The 16,024-nt window shown below is 40.2% G+C and overlaps 1 protein-coding gene across 1 annotated transcript in view; it reads right to left on the minus strand.

The window, feature by feature from the left end:
* NPLOC4 (NPL4 homolog, ubiquitin recognition factor) overlaps nt 1-16,024 on the minus strand; it is a 51,977-nt gene that overhangs the window by 22,249 nt on the left and 13,704 nt on the right. The window contains exons 5-11 of the mRNA XM_070937701.1: nt 14,250-14,298; nt 13,260-13,354; nt 12,418-12,541; nt 9,793-9,972; nt 7,288-7,374; nt 5,247-5,318; nt 3,723-3,849 (exon numbers count right to left, since the gene is read on the minus strand). Of these exons, the coding sequence (XP_070793802.1) occupies nt 3,723-3,849; nt 5,247-5,318; nt 7,288-7,374; nt 9,793-9,972; nt 12,418-12,541; nt 13,260-13,354; nt 14,250-14,298 (734 nt within the window). The remainder of the gene's footprint in view (nt 1-3,722; nt 3,850-5,246; nt 5,319-7,287; nt 7,375-9,792; nt 9,973-12,417; nt 12,542-13,259; nt 13,355-14,249; nt 14,299-16,024) is intronic.

The raw sequence follows: 16,024 nt of genomic DNA on the forward strand, positions 1-16,024 counted from the left end.
CGCCTCTATTGCGTCATCAGGGAATCGTCCGTCCGCCCTGTTCAGGGTAACCCGCTCCCTGCTCCATCCGGGAGTGCGGGAGGATCCCTTGGAAGGCAGGGCGGAGGATTTTGGACAATACCTGTATGACAAAATCGCTCAGATCCAGGGGGATTTGGACTCTGACTGGGTAGATCAGGGCAGGGTGATGAGGAATAGTCTTGAGAATGTTACCTGGGAGGAGTTTGATGCTGTGACTCCTGATGATGTGGACAGGATTTTTGGGAGACTTAGTGCGGCCACATGTTTACTGGACCCGTGTCCCTCCTGGTTGGTACTGGCTTCCCGGGAGGTTACACGAGGCTGGCTCCAGGGTGTTATCAACGCTTCGTTGAGTGAGGGTTACTTCCCCACCGCCTTGAAAGAGGCGGTGGTGAGGCCTCTCCTCAAGAAGCCGTCCCTGGATCTGGCAATATTGGCCAACTATCATCCTGTTGAGAGTGTGGTCGCGCGACAGTTTCCGCAATTCCTGGAGGAAACATCTTATCTAGATCCGTTCCAGTCAGGTTTCAGGTCTGGGCACAGCACGGAAACGGCATTGGTCGCATTGGTTGATGATCTCTGGAGGGCTCGGGACAGGGGTTGCTCCTCTGTTCTGGTCCTGTTAGACCTCTCAGCAGCTTTTGATACCATCGACCATGGTATCATGCTGCACCGGCTGGAAGAGTTGGGGGTGGGAGGCACCGTGTTATGGTGGTTCTCCTCCTTTCTCTCCGACCGGTCGCAGTTTGTGTTGGCAGGGGGGCAGAGGTCGACCTCGAGGCCTCTCATTTGTGGAGTGCCGCAGGGATCGGTCCTCTCGCCCCTTCTGTTCAACATTTATGTGAAGCTGCTGGGTGAGATCATCCGTGGCTTTGGGGTGAGATACCACCAGTACGCTGATGACACCCAGCTGTACATCTCCACCCCAGGCCACCCCAACGATGCCCTTGAAGTGATGTCCCAGTGCTGGAGGCTGTGCGGGTCTGGATGGGGAGGAACAGGCTCAAGCTCAACCCTTCCAAGACTGATGGCTGTGGCTCCCGGCATCCCGATATAGTCAGTTGACTCCATCACTGACTATTGGGGGCGAGTTGTTGGCCCCCACAGAGAGGGCTCGCAATCTGGGAGTCCTCCTGGATATGCAGCTGTCTTTGGAGGAACATCTGATGGCTGTAACCAGGGGGACCTTTTGTCAGGTTCGCCTGATTCGCCAGTTGCGGCCCTTTCTTGATCGGGATTCCCTGTGCACAGTCACTCACACCCTCATCACCTCTCGCCTTGACTACTGCAACGCTCTCTACATGGGGCTCCCCTTGAGGAGCACCCGGAGGCTCCAGCTGGTCCAGAACGCAGCAGTGCGGGTAGTGACGGGAGTAGCATGGCGCTCCCATGTAACACCGCTCCTGCGCGAGCTGCACTGGCTCCCGGTGGTCTTCCGGGTGCGCTTCAAGGTGCTGGTTATCACCTTCAAAGCGCTCCATGGCATAGGGCCTAGCTATCTTCGAGACCGCCTGCTGCTACCGACGACCTCCCATCGACCCGTGCGCTCCCACAGGGAGGGCCTCCTCGGGGTGCCATCAGCCAAACAGTGTAGGCTGGTGACCCCCAGGGGGAGGGCCTTCTCTGTGGGGGCACCTACCCTCTGGAATCAGCTCCCCCCAGAGATAAGGAGAATCCAAGACCTCAGTGCCTTCCGTCGTGCCCTTAAAACCCATTTTTTCAAGCAAGCCGGGCTGGCTTAAGAAGAAATTTTTAAATGTTTTTAAATGTTTTAAATGTTTTAATTGGTAGTGAGTTTTAATTGGGCCAAATTTATATATCTTTTAATTGTTTTTTAATATTTGTCCTGCATGTTTTTTAATTCTGGCTGTACACCGCCCTGAGTCCTCAGGGAGAAGGGCAGTATAGAAATTCAATAATAAATAAATAAATAAATAAATAAATAAATAAATAAATAAATAAATAAATAAATAAATAAATAAATAAATTGTCAATGTATATTACTATCATTTTAATGGTATCACTACAAAATTAAATGAAATGTTGAGTACCGGCAGACCATGACATTTTAAGAAGCTATGAAATTACTAATCTGACATGCCTGGCCTAATTTTCTCCCTCTTTTATAAAAGATTTTTAATTTTTAATAATTTTTAGTATTTTATATATTCAAATTTTAAAATTGGTTTTAAATTGATTGGGGTTTTAATTTGTCTGGGCCAAAACTATTTAATTTGATTTTAATTCTACTTTTTAAATTTTGTATGTATTTTATTGTTTGGCTGTGCACCGCCCTGAGTCCTTCGGGAGTAGGGCGGTATAGAAATCAAATAAAATAAATAAATAAATAAATGTGTGGATTTTTTTGTGAAGAAAAAAAGATTTAGCCAAATAATAGGATTCATCTATTCTTTTTTGCTCTGCAGTGCTAATTTTGAAAACATACTCTTGTGGATTCTTTGTTTTTTGGGGGTGGGGGTGGGTGGGGAGGAAAAATGCATGTGATTGGCAAAATAAAAAGGGTAGGGACTACAGTTGGGTGAAGTTAACCTTTTCTTCTACAGATGCAGGAGCACATTAGGATCCATGACTGTACAGGTAGTCCTTGACTTACAACAGTGCATTTATGACAATCCAAAGTTAAATCGGCACTGAATAAAGTGACTTATGACCATTTTGCACAATTACAAACCTATACAGCATCCCCATGGTCATATGATTAAAATTCAGATGCTTGACAACTGGTTCATATTTATGACAGGGGCTGTGTCTCAGGGTCATGTGATCACCTTTTGTGATCTGACAAGCAAAGTCAATGGGGAAGCCAGATTCACTTAACAACTGGTTTACTAACTTAACAATTTCAGTGATTCACTAAATAACGGTGGCAAGAAATGTTGTAAAATGGGAAAAAACTCACTCAACAAATGTCTCACTTAACAACAGAAATGTTGGGCTCATTTGTGGTCGTAAGTCAAGGATTGCCTGTATTTGAAAACTGCAAGAGACTAGATTGTGGAATTTAAAACTAAAGATACTTGGATGAAAAATATTTAGCGATGAATAAATTTCAATATAATTACAGTACAGCTTGCCAGTTCAAACAAGATGAGTTATGGCAACATAAACTAGTAGAAGAGAAAAGAATCTGTGTTATAAGAAGGCAAAAAAAAAAAGTTAAAAGTGACATCTGAAATCAATCACCAATTCATGTACCCTGGCAACTTTCCTATATTTACATATTTCTAAATAGTGTTAAGTTGCCAATATCCAAAATAGCCATACAAAAATATAATAAAATGGTTGATTGAAATAGTAGTTAAACGCAGCGGGAATAAAACTACTAAAATAGGCCATATGCAGCAGTAATATAAACAGATTAAAAAGGCCTACAGGAATAAAAAATTATTTGCCTCGCACTAAAAATAACAGAATAGACAGCAGGTGGACCTCTTTATAGAATTAATTCCATATCTAAGGAACTTTTACTGAAAAACCCTGCTTCTGTTTTGCCATCCAACATACCTAAGCATATACCCTGCCATTTTTGTAAGCAGAAAAGTCAGAATGTAGAGCAAAATACATTGTGTTTGATTTTGAACATTTCTGGTATCTGGAAAACCTTGCTTTTTTATCTTGGGAAGAAAGACAGACAAGAACTCTTCAGGTTAAGGAGAAAGACTACAGTATTTTATTGTTACCTGTAGCTACAACAGTCACAAACTTAGATCCAAAATTTCCATCTGGAGACAAGCGGCATATGTTTGGCTGCTGGTTTTGAAAATGCCCAGCTGTAATGCATTCTTCTGCACTAAGGAAATAGGCATCCTAAAGAGGAAGAAAAGATAAGACAACACAGGTGAGTGTTTTTAAGGAAACATAACAGGATTTATTTTTTAAAAAGTATAAATTAATATCCAGCATAGATTATCATCCTGGAAAAAGATTAGCCAGCTATCAGGTGATCCTCATGCCTGTGCATTTTCATTACTCTACCATGTTTTCTGACAGAATAGAAGAATTGAGATTAGGGTATTTGGTATTCCTTGATATGAGAAATTACAAGCAGACTCTGTGTATAATAGATAATTTAAAGAAGCACATTAGGAAAATGAATTGGGAAATTAGATTTGAAAATGAAAAATAAATCATGTTTATCTATTTGATTTCTAGTTGAGAACATTTAAGACCAATTTTAAACATTTACCCTTTCTATCAGTGACATTTCAACATGTGTTTGAAATGTATACTTAAATGACCTAACAATTTTTACAAAACTATAAAAATTAATATGGGCTATTCCTAAGGTTTTCATACTGTCTGACTTCCCAAGGAACCAATATACCTCTATACAAATAAAACTGCATTAAGTTTTGATCTCACTGGTATTTGGTAGTATCTCAGTGGTAAGATGCTATCAGCTTTAGACTTAGTTTTAGACTTGGTCTATATATTTCAATTTCATCAAGGTGGAAAAAGGGTGATAGAAATAGTTAAACTTTCCTGTTCAATTTTGATCTCAAAATAATGTCCAGCTAAGATATTTATTAAAATATTGTAGAAGATTCAATACTTGAAGGATTGGAATTAGGAGAAAAAAAATGGAAAACTGATTAGCATAAAAAGACTGGAATAAATGTGGGGAACATTCAGTTATTAAATATTCAGTATGTAAGCTATTGTCATAATTGTACAGCTAGGCTTCAATTGGCAGATATAATAGTTTAACCAAATGCATTATAGAGATATGGTATAGTGATATGGTATTCTCACAGCAAAAAACACTACAGGCAAGATGACTGCTAGGGAAGTTTTGTTTTAAAAAAGTTTCAGCAGGTGACAGGATTCAGCTCATCTTGTCTGTGTCCAGAAGCCAAGTGGCTTCAGGTCTGGTTAGTACTTTGATGGGAGACATCGAGGGCTACAGACCAAGAAGTCACAAAAAGCCACCTTGGAAAAAAATAAACTATTTCCATATTTTTTTGCTAAGAAAACTACACGGAGTTGTGCAAATTGTTGCCAAGAATAAAGCCCAATTCAAATGAGACTTTATCTTTTTATTGAAGGGAAAGGGAAATACATTGTGAGATCTAGTATTAAAATGTGCTACATATTCCTTCTGTATCACAGGATTCCTTTTGAACTCCTGTTCCTCATGAATTTTGTATCTAGATGATGCAATATTTGCTGTAAAACCAGAAGCAAATTAAAGAGCAGATTCTTACTTTGTTTCGGCTGTAGCGAACAGTCCCCTTCCGTGTGTCCTCTGAAACCAGATCTGTGAATATCCAGCCAACCTTAAAAAACACAATACATATACATATATATATTTATTTTTCTGCCTTGTTTTATTTTAAAATGTTGCCCATTCTAGTTAGTACAATATAGCCTCCCTTATATAAATCCCTTAGGGAAAATATGCTTCACAGCTGTCTGGAAAAAGAAATTATTTCTCTAGCATTGCAGAACTCATTTGAATACATTTTATAGTGCCAGCTGGTAAGACCTGCAGTTTTAGGCTCCCTTATGAAAAGATCTGATGACTTCTACAGGGTTCCTACTTTTTGCCCTCCTTGCAAAAAAGAAAAAAAAGAAAAAAAAGGGGTATTTATTTATTTAGTCTCCTATGATTTAGACAGTAAAATCAAGAGCAGTTCACAGAGCTGCTCTCAATATTCAATTTTTATATTAGTTAATCTAAAAAGCAACATCAAATCTTTTCATTCATGTCTTTCTGGCTTAGGAGCTGTGCATCTTTCAAGACTGCCTGCTTATGGAATCTGACCAACAGGTGAAGATCTGTGAGGGAAGGCACATTATGGGTCCTATATTTGAAGAAATATTGTCAAGGGCGTCCTCTGTTATGGCCTCTTCTTCTACAGAACATTATCCCTAGAGCAGCTACCCCCAATCTTTTGGGCACCAGGGACTGGTTCCATGGAGAGAAGTTTTTCTGTGGAGCGGAGGGCGTCGTGGTTTTGCATGCTGCCTGAATCCCATGGATGGGGCTTCGCTTGTTTACGTGGACCAGTTTCTGGCATAACATGGCCTGATGCCAGTCCAGGGACTGGGGTTTGGGGACCCCTGCCCTACAAGTAAGGACAGTCCATCCCTATTAGTGCTTGAGGAAGTGGTAAAAAATAGGGCTCTTCTACAGTTTCAGTGGGTGGAATCGAAATGTGGCTGATCAAAAGTGAAAGAAGTTTGATGAGTATTGAGCTCATGGGTGTTTATCAGAATTATATTTTACTTCATTATTACCTTATATACAGTATTTTAATTCTAATTAGTGAAAGAAGAAATTGTAAACTGCTAAAAGTCTGATCAACTGGTATGTCATTCTATCCAAATATATAAATAATGCTCTGTGATCAAAAGAGTGACTTTTCGATTTTAAGTTCATTCCCACTTGTCTCACCTTTGGGTTCTTGTCCAGTTGTTACTTTCTTATAATCACACTGATTTGTTTTCTGTGAAAATATTGTTTTATGACATACTGTAGCCCCTCATAGCATTTTGTGACAATACTGACAGCACTCTCAAAATCCCAAACATATTTACCAGCTCAAAAGGTTGGCAACTAATAAGAAAACAAACTTACAGCCAAAAAGAAAAAAATCCATGTGTAGATAAAGATGTTTGCATAAATCCAAATTAATATTTTGTCATGTGATTTGGTGTCCCTGGATTAAAAATGCCCAAGCTCCAGGAAATAAAATCTATTTTATTTCTCTGGAACAGGGATTAACAATATAAATTACCTCCACCTATATAAGAAAATTAATTATTGATCTGAAAGCTGATGTGCCACAATTAAAAAAATCACTGGCAGTCTTTAGATAAAGAAAATCAAAATACAAGTCAAAATTAAACATATTAATATGTTGTTTAAAAACTGAAATATAATGATGGCTATATAATTTTAACAATACATAACTTTTCAAAATGTTTTTCTTTTATATTTAAGTATAATGGGGGTAGTTTTATTTATTTTTAATGCAGACTTGTTATTTCTTTTTTCTTTTTTGGATTTTTCCCTTTTTTCCTCCATTAGGCAGTTAGGGTTTTTTTTGTTTGTCGGATAGTTTATTATAAAATATTTATTTTCTTTAAAATACATGCACTTTTACACAACTGCAATACAATTATATTGCAATATGGTTTGTATAAATTGCATATTAATAAAATGATTCAGTACTTAGTAAGGTTTTCTTCACTTGTATAAAGAATTTTCTTCAGCATTTTGACTCAAATGTATTTCGATACCTTTCTTAGGCCAAGTTTTGCAGCAATCTCATCCACAACCTCTGCTTTTGGATCTTCCAGGAGCTCTAGACTATTTTGTGTACCAATCTAAAAGAAAAAAAGCAATTAGAAAACTAATTTTTAACAGATAGACATTTAGCACTTGAAAGGGAAAATAACATTATCCAAAATGAGGAGATATCAGAAGAATGAAAACGGACAAGCTACTTTGTCCCATTTACAGAAGTTTCACTTATGCATATAACAGACCTGTACTTATGTAATGTTTAGAACATGTACTGTATGCTTCCCTGATAAAATCAGACTTTGCTTTCAAGAATCGGAATAAGTGTAATAGAGTTGGAAGGGACCTTGGAGGCAGGGGTGGGTTCTAAATTTTTTTACTACCGGTTCTGTGGGCCTGACTTATTTTGTGGGTGTGGCTTTGAGGTCATGTGACTAGGTAGGCGTGGCTAGCTAGTCAGAGTCATTTCTGGAAGGTCCTCACACTTACGACCAGTCCTCGCACTTACGACCCGACTCATTTGTTTGCTTTTAACACTGATCAGCTGTAGGACGGCCCTTTGAAGCCCCGCGGCAGGAGTTTAAATAGTTTTTTCCCTCTAGTCATCAGCTGGGACTCAGGAGGCCGCAATAGATTGGGGGTGGGACCAAATAAAAGGTAAGAATAACGTGGGTGGGTGGGGTGGGGGAGGAGAACCGGTTTGGTGATGTCATATCGTCACCGCTACCGGCTCGGCCGAACCGGACCGAACCGGGAGGAACCCACCACTGCTTGGAGGTCTTCTAGTCCAAAATCCTGCTCAAGCAGGGGACCCTATACCATTTCAGACAAATGGCTTAAAAACCTCTGGTGATGGAGCACCCAGAACTTCTGAAGTTCCACTGATTAATTGTTCTGACATGAATAGGCTGGTTCTCTCCTTGATTAGTTTCAATCCATTGCTTCTTCCACCTTAATCTTAAGAATTGACCTAAGCATTAAGACACTGTCAGAATGCGTTGGAACCACCCCATATAGAGATGGATAGCAATGACTTATGAGACAGCAGACGAAGGATCAACAGAGAATTCCTCCACTGCACTCCTTTCCAAGCGGGCTAACCAGACTGATGCAAAAATATGCTGAATGCAAATCAACTCAAAGATTCCAGAGTTCTGTGTTCCTCTCTATTTTGCCTGTCCGTGTCCCTTTTTAATTTCTCTTCTCCCTTTAAAAGGTTTAATTAATTTTCCTCCTTCCTCCAAATAGGTTTGATTTCCCTTTCTCCAACTGATGGATGGGTGGGTGGGTGGAAGGAAATATAACTTAGTTCTCTTTTTAATTGGACTTTTGCATATATCTTATGCCTATCAGCAAATTCCCTTTGAGTTTCTGCCTACATTCCAGAATTCAAGAAGAATTAGAACTGATGGCAATGGTAAATAATTGGCTTGGTTTCCAGATCATGATTAAAATGTGGAAACCTAGTTAGGGCAGAAGTCTACATTAACTTTTCCTCTTTAACATCATTGTTAACAATGATGATAAACTACAATTATAACTATAGTTATTGCTCCATCTGAATCACCTTTCAGTACTCAGTGAACAGTGCCATCTGGTGACTTAATATGAACTTGCAGTTTTGGAAAAAATCCAAGGCACCCTAAGCTTACCAATTTATTGGGCTGTATGAACCATTGAGAGGTGCCCTTTACAAAGCAGCCGAATACCCTGACCCTTTTATTCAAAATGCCAAGGCATTGTCCTTCACCAACGCTGTTTTAAGGGCTTCTGCATATATGTGCATGCTCAGATAACACTTTGGCTAGGACTACACTCAAAGTGCTTTATCAACAATAGCAATAGAAATGTTGATGAAGATCTCAAAGTAGCAAAAGCAAAACAGCAAAAGCTCTGCCATTGTTGTATGACTTTCTCAACAACTGAGACTGGCTGACTTACCAATGTGAGGGGCAAATTCTAATTTATAAAAAGAAATAGCTATCTGTTGCTGACTCAGTTTGATGTACCTAAAGTTCTTTAGCCTATCATTCAAGTTTTCAGCTCAGCATGGTGTTATATTAAAAATATCCACGCTTGCAATATAAATGCTTATCAGTTACAGATCAATGCATACTTGGCAACCTGTCTTCCTCAACCACATAAATTGGGCAGGCATATTTTCAGCAGAAGCAGAAGGAAGCATGCAAAGATCTTTTCCCCCACTTCAGATTATAGGAAAGCAATTATGTACAAAGCATAAGTTAATAGAGAGCCTACAAACCTTTGTTTAATATAAACATGCCTAAAGAGATTTAATTTCACATAAACATGAAAATGTTTAGACTGAAATCAAGTTTCTTTTAAAAGCAAGACTGCTTGTAGAAAAATTCTTCTCCCCAAAATACACTAATGAATTTTTCTACTTCAATTATCAGAAAATACAAGAGGAATGTTGTTTCCCAGGCATTCTTCTACAGTATATGGAGCAAGTCAGGGGATTTTAGAGTAGGATTTGATACCTGCGGAGGTTCATAGATGGCAGAAACCTCAGCTCGAATACCCAGAGGAATGTCTTTATGTTCTGTGTACCTCCCATATAGATATCCAAAATGTTGATTTCCTGTTTTTCTCCAGAAGTCCAAGAAACGATCTGCAATTGTATGGTTCTCAAACATGATATTATCCACATGTCTATATTTCTGCCATATTTGAAAAAAAAAAAAATCATAAAGCCATAATCAAATACTTCCCCTATCAGAATCAGTAGAATTTAATATAGTCACAAAACTGTGGATATTAGCCTGCTGTTTTTTTAACTCCGCTTGCTTCATTTGGAGTTATGGTAAGCCAAAATTCTTTTTATGAACAGCATACTGTTTGATCATTCCCACTTGGCTGCTTCTGCTAATAGAAGTAGCTGAACAATGACAGCTCTATCTACGAAGAAAAAACTTCAGCTTCTTTCTCTTCTTTTATGCTATGTTAGCTAGGAGGTTCACGAATTGCAGAAACCTCAGCTTGGATTCTCAGAAGATATCTTTATATTCTGCATACTTCATATATAAATATCCAGAATTTCTCTTTCTACTTTTCTCTAGAAGTCTTGCTTCAACTATATGATTCTCAAAGATATTACTTACAAATTTGTGAGCCATAGTTCAACAATATTAAAGAATTTAGTTTACTGTGATATTTGAACATGGCCAATTATTTCTTACACATTCATAGATCTTCACTTTTTCCAATATTTTTGGATCCATAGACACATTTTGTATTTTGAGTTATTGCTTTATACAACATAGCATAATGATTGACATACACCTTGAATGGCCTGCAAAATTCACCGTTGTAAAAAACATTTATTTAATACAAAGAGACATCATTGAGACCCAACAAAAACAAGATGTGGTTGTAACAATCCTTTATCCTGCAGCAATCCTTATTCAACTGGAGTGAGAGCACAACTTTTGAATATCAGTTTCAAAAGGATTCCTTGCATAGTGAATTATCAGAATGCGCCTCTAATTTATACCAGTAGCAGGAGTAAATTTCCAGACATTCAATTCTAACTTTCTGTATGGAATCCCAATCATGGTCTATGGGCACTTTGACATAACAATTAAAAAAAAAAAACACCTATCCACATGTCACTGTTCTACTTTCAGTCACAGTCCTAGGCAGTTCCTAGTACTTTAAGATGGGATGGTCCCAGTTTACAGGTTTTCTTTTTTGTTGATCTTGATGGCTTACTACCGTGATGGCGAACCTATGGAACGCATGCTGAAAGTGGCACACAGAGCCATCTCTCTGGGCACGTGAGCCATCGCCCGCTGCTCTTCTGGGTTCCGGCGCACCGGCCAGCTGGTCTTCACATGTGCAGGAGCACTGGAAAATGGAAGACCAGCCGCCTGGTGTGCATATGCGTGTCGGGAAGATGATCTTCCGGTTTCTGGCGCGCACATGTGGACCGGCCACCTGGTTTCCGGTTTCTGGTGTGCATGTGTGCGGGAAGACCAGGTGGCTGGTGCACATATGCACGCCAGAAACCAAAGATCATCTTCCTGGTGCGCGCATGCGCACCGGACACCTATTCTTCTGGTTTCCGGCGCTCCCGCACACGTGAAGACAAGCTGGCCAGCGTGCCGGAACCCAGAAGAGCAATGGGTGATGGCTCACGTGCCCGGAGAGATGGCTCTGCATGCCCAAAGGCCCAGAGAGGGGATCCCAGCGGGCGCTTCCTAGGGGAGCAGAGCTGTTGGCCAGGACAGCTGGGCCAGGGCTTCCCTACCTCCTCACCTGAGCAGGTTTCTTGCATGGCCCCAGCCCTCCAGCCCGTCGCACTGACTCGCGTCTGCAGTCCGGAGTGCCTGGCCAGCTCAGGCGCCCCAGAACAGCAGCAGTCATGGTGGCAGCCACAGGGCGAGGGGCAGGAACAACCAGCTGGCTCTCGCAGACGCTCCTCCTCCTCTACCTCCTCCAGCATCCCAGCTGGAAGCAGCAGCGCAAGAACCGCCACTGCCTCCTCACCTGGCGGCGGCAGGAGCAACTCACAGGACAGCCGGTCGGGAGACGAGAGGGCAGCGGTGGTTCTCGTGCTACCACTTCCAGCCAGGATGCTGGAGGAGGAGGAGCTGCTGTCGGGGAGGTGAGGTGCCCCAGGAGGGCTGGAGGAGAGCACAGCTCCTTATGCATGGAGATGCCGCCGAAGGCCCAGTTCGCCGGCTGGGGTGCAGCTGCGGGGGCCGGCTGGTCACTCCTGCCCCTCGCCCTGCAGCTGCTCCCGGCGCTGCTGCTCTTCTGGGGTGGCGAGGCTGCGTAGGAGCTGAGTCCGCACAGGAGGAACATCTCTCCAGCCACAGGGTAAGAGGTGCACCAGCCAGGAAGCAATTGCGCTCCCTTCGCAGAAGGAGCGGGAGGGGCGGGCTGCGCTGGCTTGTTATTACTATAGGGTCCTGAAAATGCTACACAAATTATTAAACAAGGACCTATAGAAAACTCAAGCCCGCCTTTTGCTTATTTAGCATTGCAGGAAAACAGTGAATAGGCAGTATGGTGGCGATTCCTTCCAAAATGAACATCATAGGCAAGAACTTTCTCCACTGCCTTGAAAAACTAGCTTTCATTATGGCTAATACTCATCTTACCTGCCTGTTGAGTGTGATAGCACTTGGCTGGCACTTGGTACAGATTCCTTCTGGCCATGGAGGATGCCCCTCACATCCAGATTTAATCTTGCAGCTAATGTTTTCAAGAGCAACAAACTTTCCCCTAAACAAAAGAAGAAACATGCTTAATATCTTTTTAAAAATCCCAATAAACATACAGCAGACATCCTGCCAGAGGATGCCACCAGACTCTACAACTATAGGCAGTCTGCATATAACTCCCTAATTCTCATTGTAAACTGAGGTGGGGGGAGAGGGGTGGGGGGAAAGGAGAAACAGCAGTTCAATGCAGAAACCAACCTGCCTCTTCTCTCATTTACACTGGTGTTAGCAAACATATCAAGTATGCAAATAACTGCTAACACAGTGTGATCAACATAGAAATTGTAAACATGAGAAACATCAGTTGCAGATTCACAGCATAATAAAAAATAAAGATGTTTTAACTTTTGCTACCTTCTATGCATGGAATACATTTTATGAGAAATCACCATAAAAAGAAACGTACATGAGAGATTAATGGAAAGATTGTGCTTCTAGGACAGTTTTTTTTTTATTCTGACCTCTGCTGATATGACAAAACTGTAGATTTGTTACCCCCTTCAAAAATGCCTTCGCTGCACCAATGTATAGGTCAGTTTAAGCTCAACAACCAAGGGGAAAAAAATAAAATTCATCTCACCCCAATTTAATGAACTTATTTAAAAGTGATTGTTACTATTTGAAGCCAATTTGTTTTTGCCCTATCGTTTTCTACTTTTTCAGATTTTGCCATCTATATCATCTTTCTACTCTCCTGCAGTAGGTACAAAGTTTCTTACTTATCTGCACCTCCGGTCAGTTTCCTGATGTAGGCATGGAATGACATATGCTTCACAGGAGGTTCCAGATGGTTTAAATAATCCTCATCAAAAGGCTGCCAAGACCAAATACACAAAGGAAAATCAGGTCAGACACCTGCTTGATAATACACTGATCACCGTAGAAATGGATCTTTTAGTCTGACGTTCAATGTGGAAATAATTAGGCAACGTTATGCTCTTTTTCCACAGCAGTTGCTATTCTGACAGTAATAGTGGAGCCCTTTCTTCTCCCTTCCCTGTACATTAAAATATTTTACTCTCAAATACCTTGTGTTCTGCTCTGGGAAGTCAGGGAGGGGGAGGGGGGGTTGGATGGGAGGGTTGTGGGAAAACTGTATTTGTTTCACTAATAAAACTTTTTCAATAAAAAAAATAATAAAAAATATTTTACTCTTGCCCAAAATAGCTTTAGAAACCCAACCTGTCTCATGGATGTAATATTCTTGTTTTTTTACCTTACAGAGCTAAAAACAAAGCTAGAGAATTCTAGTGGAGGTTACCTAGCTAACTGAAGAATCTGCGCACAACTAAAAATGATTAAAAGGTTATTATATAAATCATTAATAAAAACAATGCAGGATATAAGCATACCCCACCCCCATAAGCAGCTTTAAGTTGTAGCTTTTAAAAAGTAAAGAATCTACTTCCAATATAAGTGGAAAATACCAACTGCATATGCTGTCTTGAAACTTGTAACATGAAATAGTATATCCTGTTAAAACCACTATTGCAAAAAGCCAGATGTCAAAAAACAGATAAATCCAAGTTTTGATTTGACAGGTATATCCAAGGGTCCAATTTTGCCTCTTTAACCATTATCAGCACAGCTAGGATACATTAAAGTTTCAACAACATTCTCTCTATTGATGCCATTAAGGCAACTTTATACATCAAAAAAACTTTTACCTTGTAAAGTATTACTATAATAGCTTTCACTTATCTGCTTACCTCTAAAGGTACACAATGTACACATTTACCCAATGGACCATGTCGACATCTGTGTAAAGAGAACATCAGCAGCTAAATTTACTGGCAAAAACAGAAAAGCACTCTATTTTGTAAAGCTTTACAGATTAATACTTAATACAGATTCGTAAATTAATATGAGCCCAACGGACTGGAATTTCCATTGCTAAGCAAAGCAGTCATTAAGCAAAACATGACATGACTGCACCAATTAGCAATAGCAGTTCCATGTTGCAGTTGTTAGGGACTCAGCAGTCATTAGGTGAGGACCTCATGTTTCTCCTGCCCTGCCTATCTATCTGTCCTTGTGGTCACCCCTGGCACTCTGCACCCCTGCTATCCCAGGTGAACTTCACCATCTTCTTCTGCTTCTGCCTGTTCCTGATAAGGTCTTCAGAAGGTCTCACACAGCCAGCAGCTGCCTTGTAGAGAGCCACGCCAGGCATACCTTGTCAACAGAAGAAGGCAGCAAAGGCCAGCTGGGGTGGTAGAAAGGGGCAGCTGAATGCAGGGCAATAGGGATGCCGAGGGAAGCAGAATGCATGATGGCCAAAAATGGCCAAAAGGACAGAGATGGAGAGGAGACAGGTGAGTAAGTGAAGTCAAAGCACACCTTGTGGCCCTCAATGTGAACAGGCTGTCAAGTACCTGAATTTTGATCATGTGACCATCGGAGCATTTCAATGGTTGTAATGTCAAGAACCAATTGTAAACACCATTCATTCAGCACTGTCATAACTTCAAACAGTTGCTGAATGAATAGTTGTTAAGCAAGGACTGCCTGTACTGATTACAGATTAACAAATGGTTAAGCACACATCAGCTAAGAATTACTGTGCTGATTGCCAACTACACTGAAAATGTTTCCTAATTTCAGAAATGTAATTATGGAGAGTACTGATAAGATACAATGCTATTTTTGTTAATAATAGAATAGAAAGACAGATTGGTTATACTGTTGCAGAAAAGATCCAGAGCAGCATCTTCCATTTCCATCTATTTAAGGAGGCAATAGACTATTATTCTATGTGTTTTGTTAATATGATTTATTGGGTTAGGGATTTTCTGTCTTCACTGTGAGTTGTATTGTGTTGGGGTGTGTGTGCACTGAGGGAGCTCAACCAATCTCATTGTACATATGTTGTGCACTGACAATAAAGATTTGAACTGAATTTGAATTGAATTGTATTCAATATTTTAAAAATCTTTCATTTATTCAATATTTATTTTAACAGCAGGTCTTTCAGAACAACTTTCTTTCTCTGCTATTGGCATTTTCTTCATAGAAGTTAGTGTGTTCTTAGCATTTTTCAATATAAAGTCAGGCATAAATTCAACAAAAGAGATTTTTTGCCTATGATGTTTTCATGAGCACTTTTTTCAAAACCACACAACTGCCAACAATACTTCACTATTCAAAGGTTTTTAGTTTTTGATCTTCACTGAAGCAATCATTCCAAGACATGGAAAACTACATAAAGGGGCGATGTAGACCTATCTAACCTTAAAAGAAATAACACATTATAAAAGTTTAAATCAGATTCTTATAATAGTTACTATTAATAGAGGTCTGCTTTAAAATTTATAGCTATACTCCAAAAGTAGCCTTCTGGTGGTCCAATGCTATTTCCTCAGACAGACACCAACTACTACAATGTTCTCAGTGTACCCTGTGAGAATAATATATTTCGTGTCTCTTTAAAGATTCCAGCTAGAAAAAAAATGGTTATCAAAAGCAATTCTGAGCTTCTCAATAT

The sequence above is a fragment of the Pituophis catenifer genome, unplaced genomic scaffold (assembly GCF_029215685.1).
Source record: "Pituophis catenifer annectens isolate HBS135680 unplaced genomic scaffold, rPitCat1.0.hap2 SCAF_2, whole genome shotgun sequence".
In the NCBI taxonomy this organism is placed as follows: Eukaryota; Metazoa; Chordata; class Lepidosauria; order Squamata; family Colubridae; genus Pituophis; species Pituophis catenifer.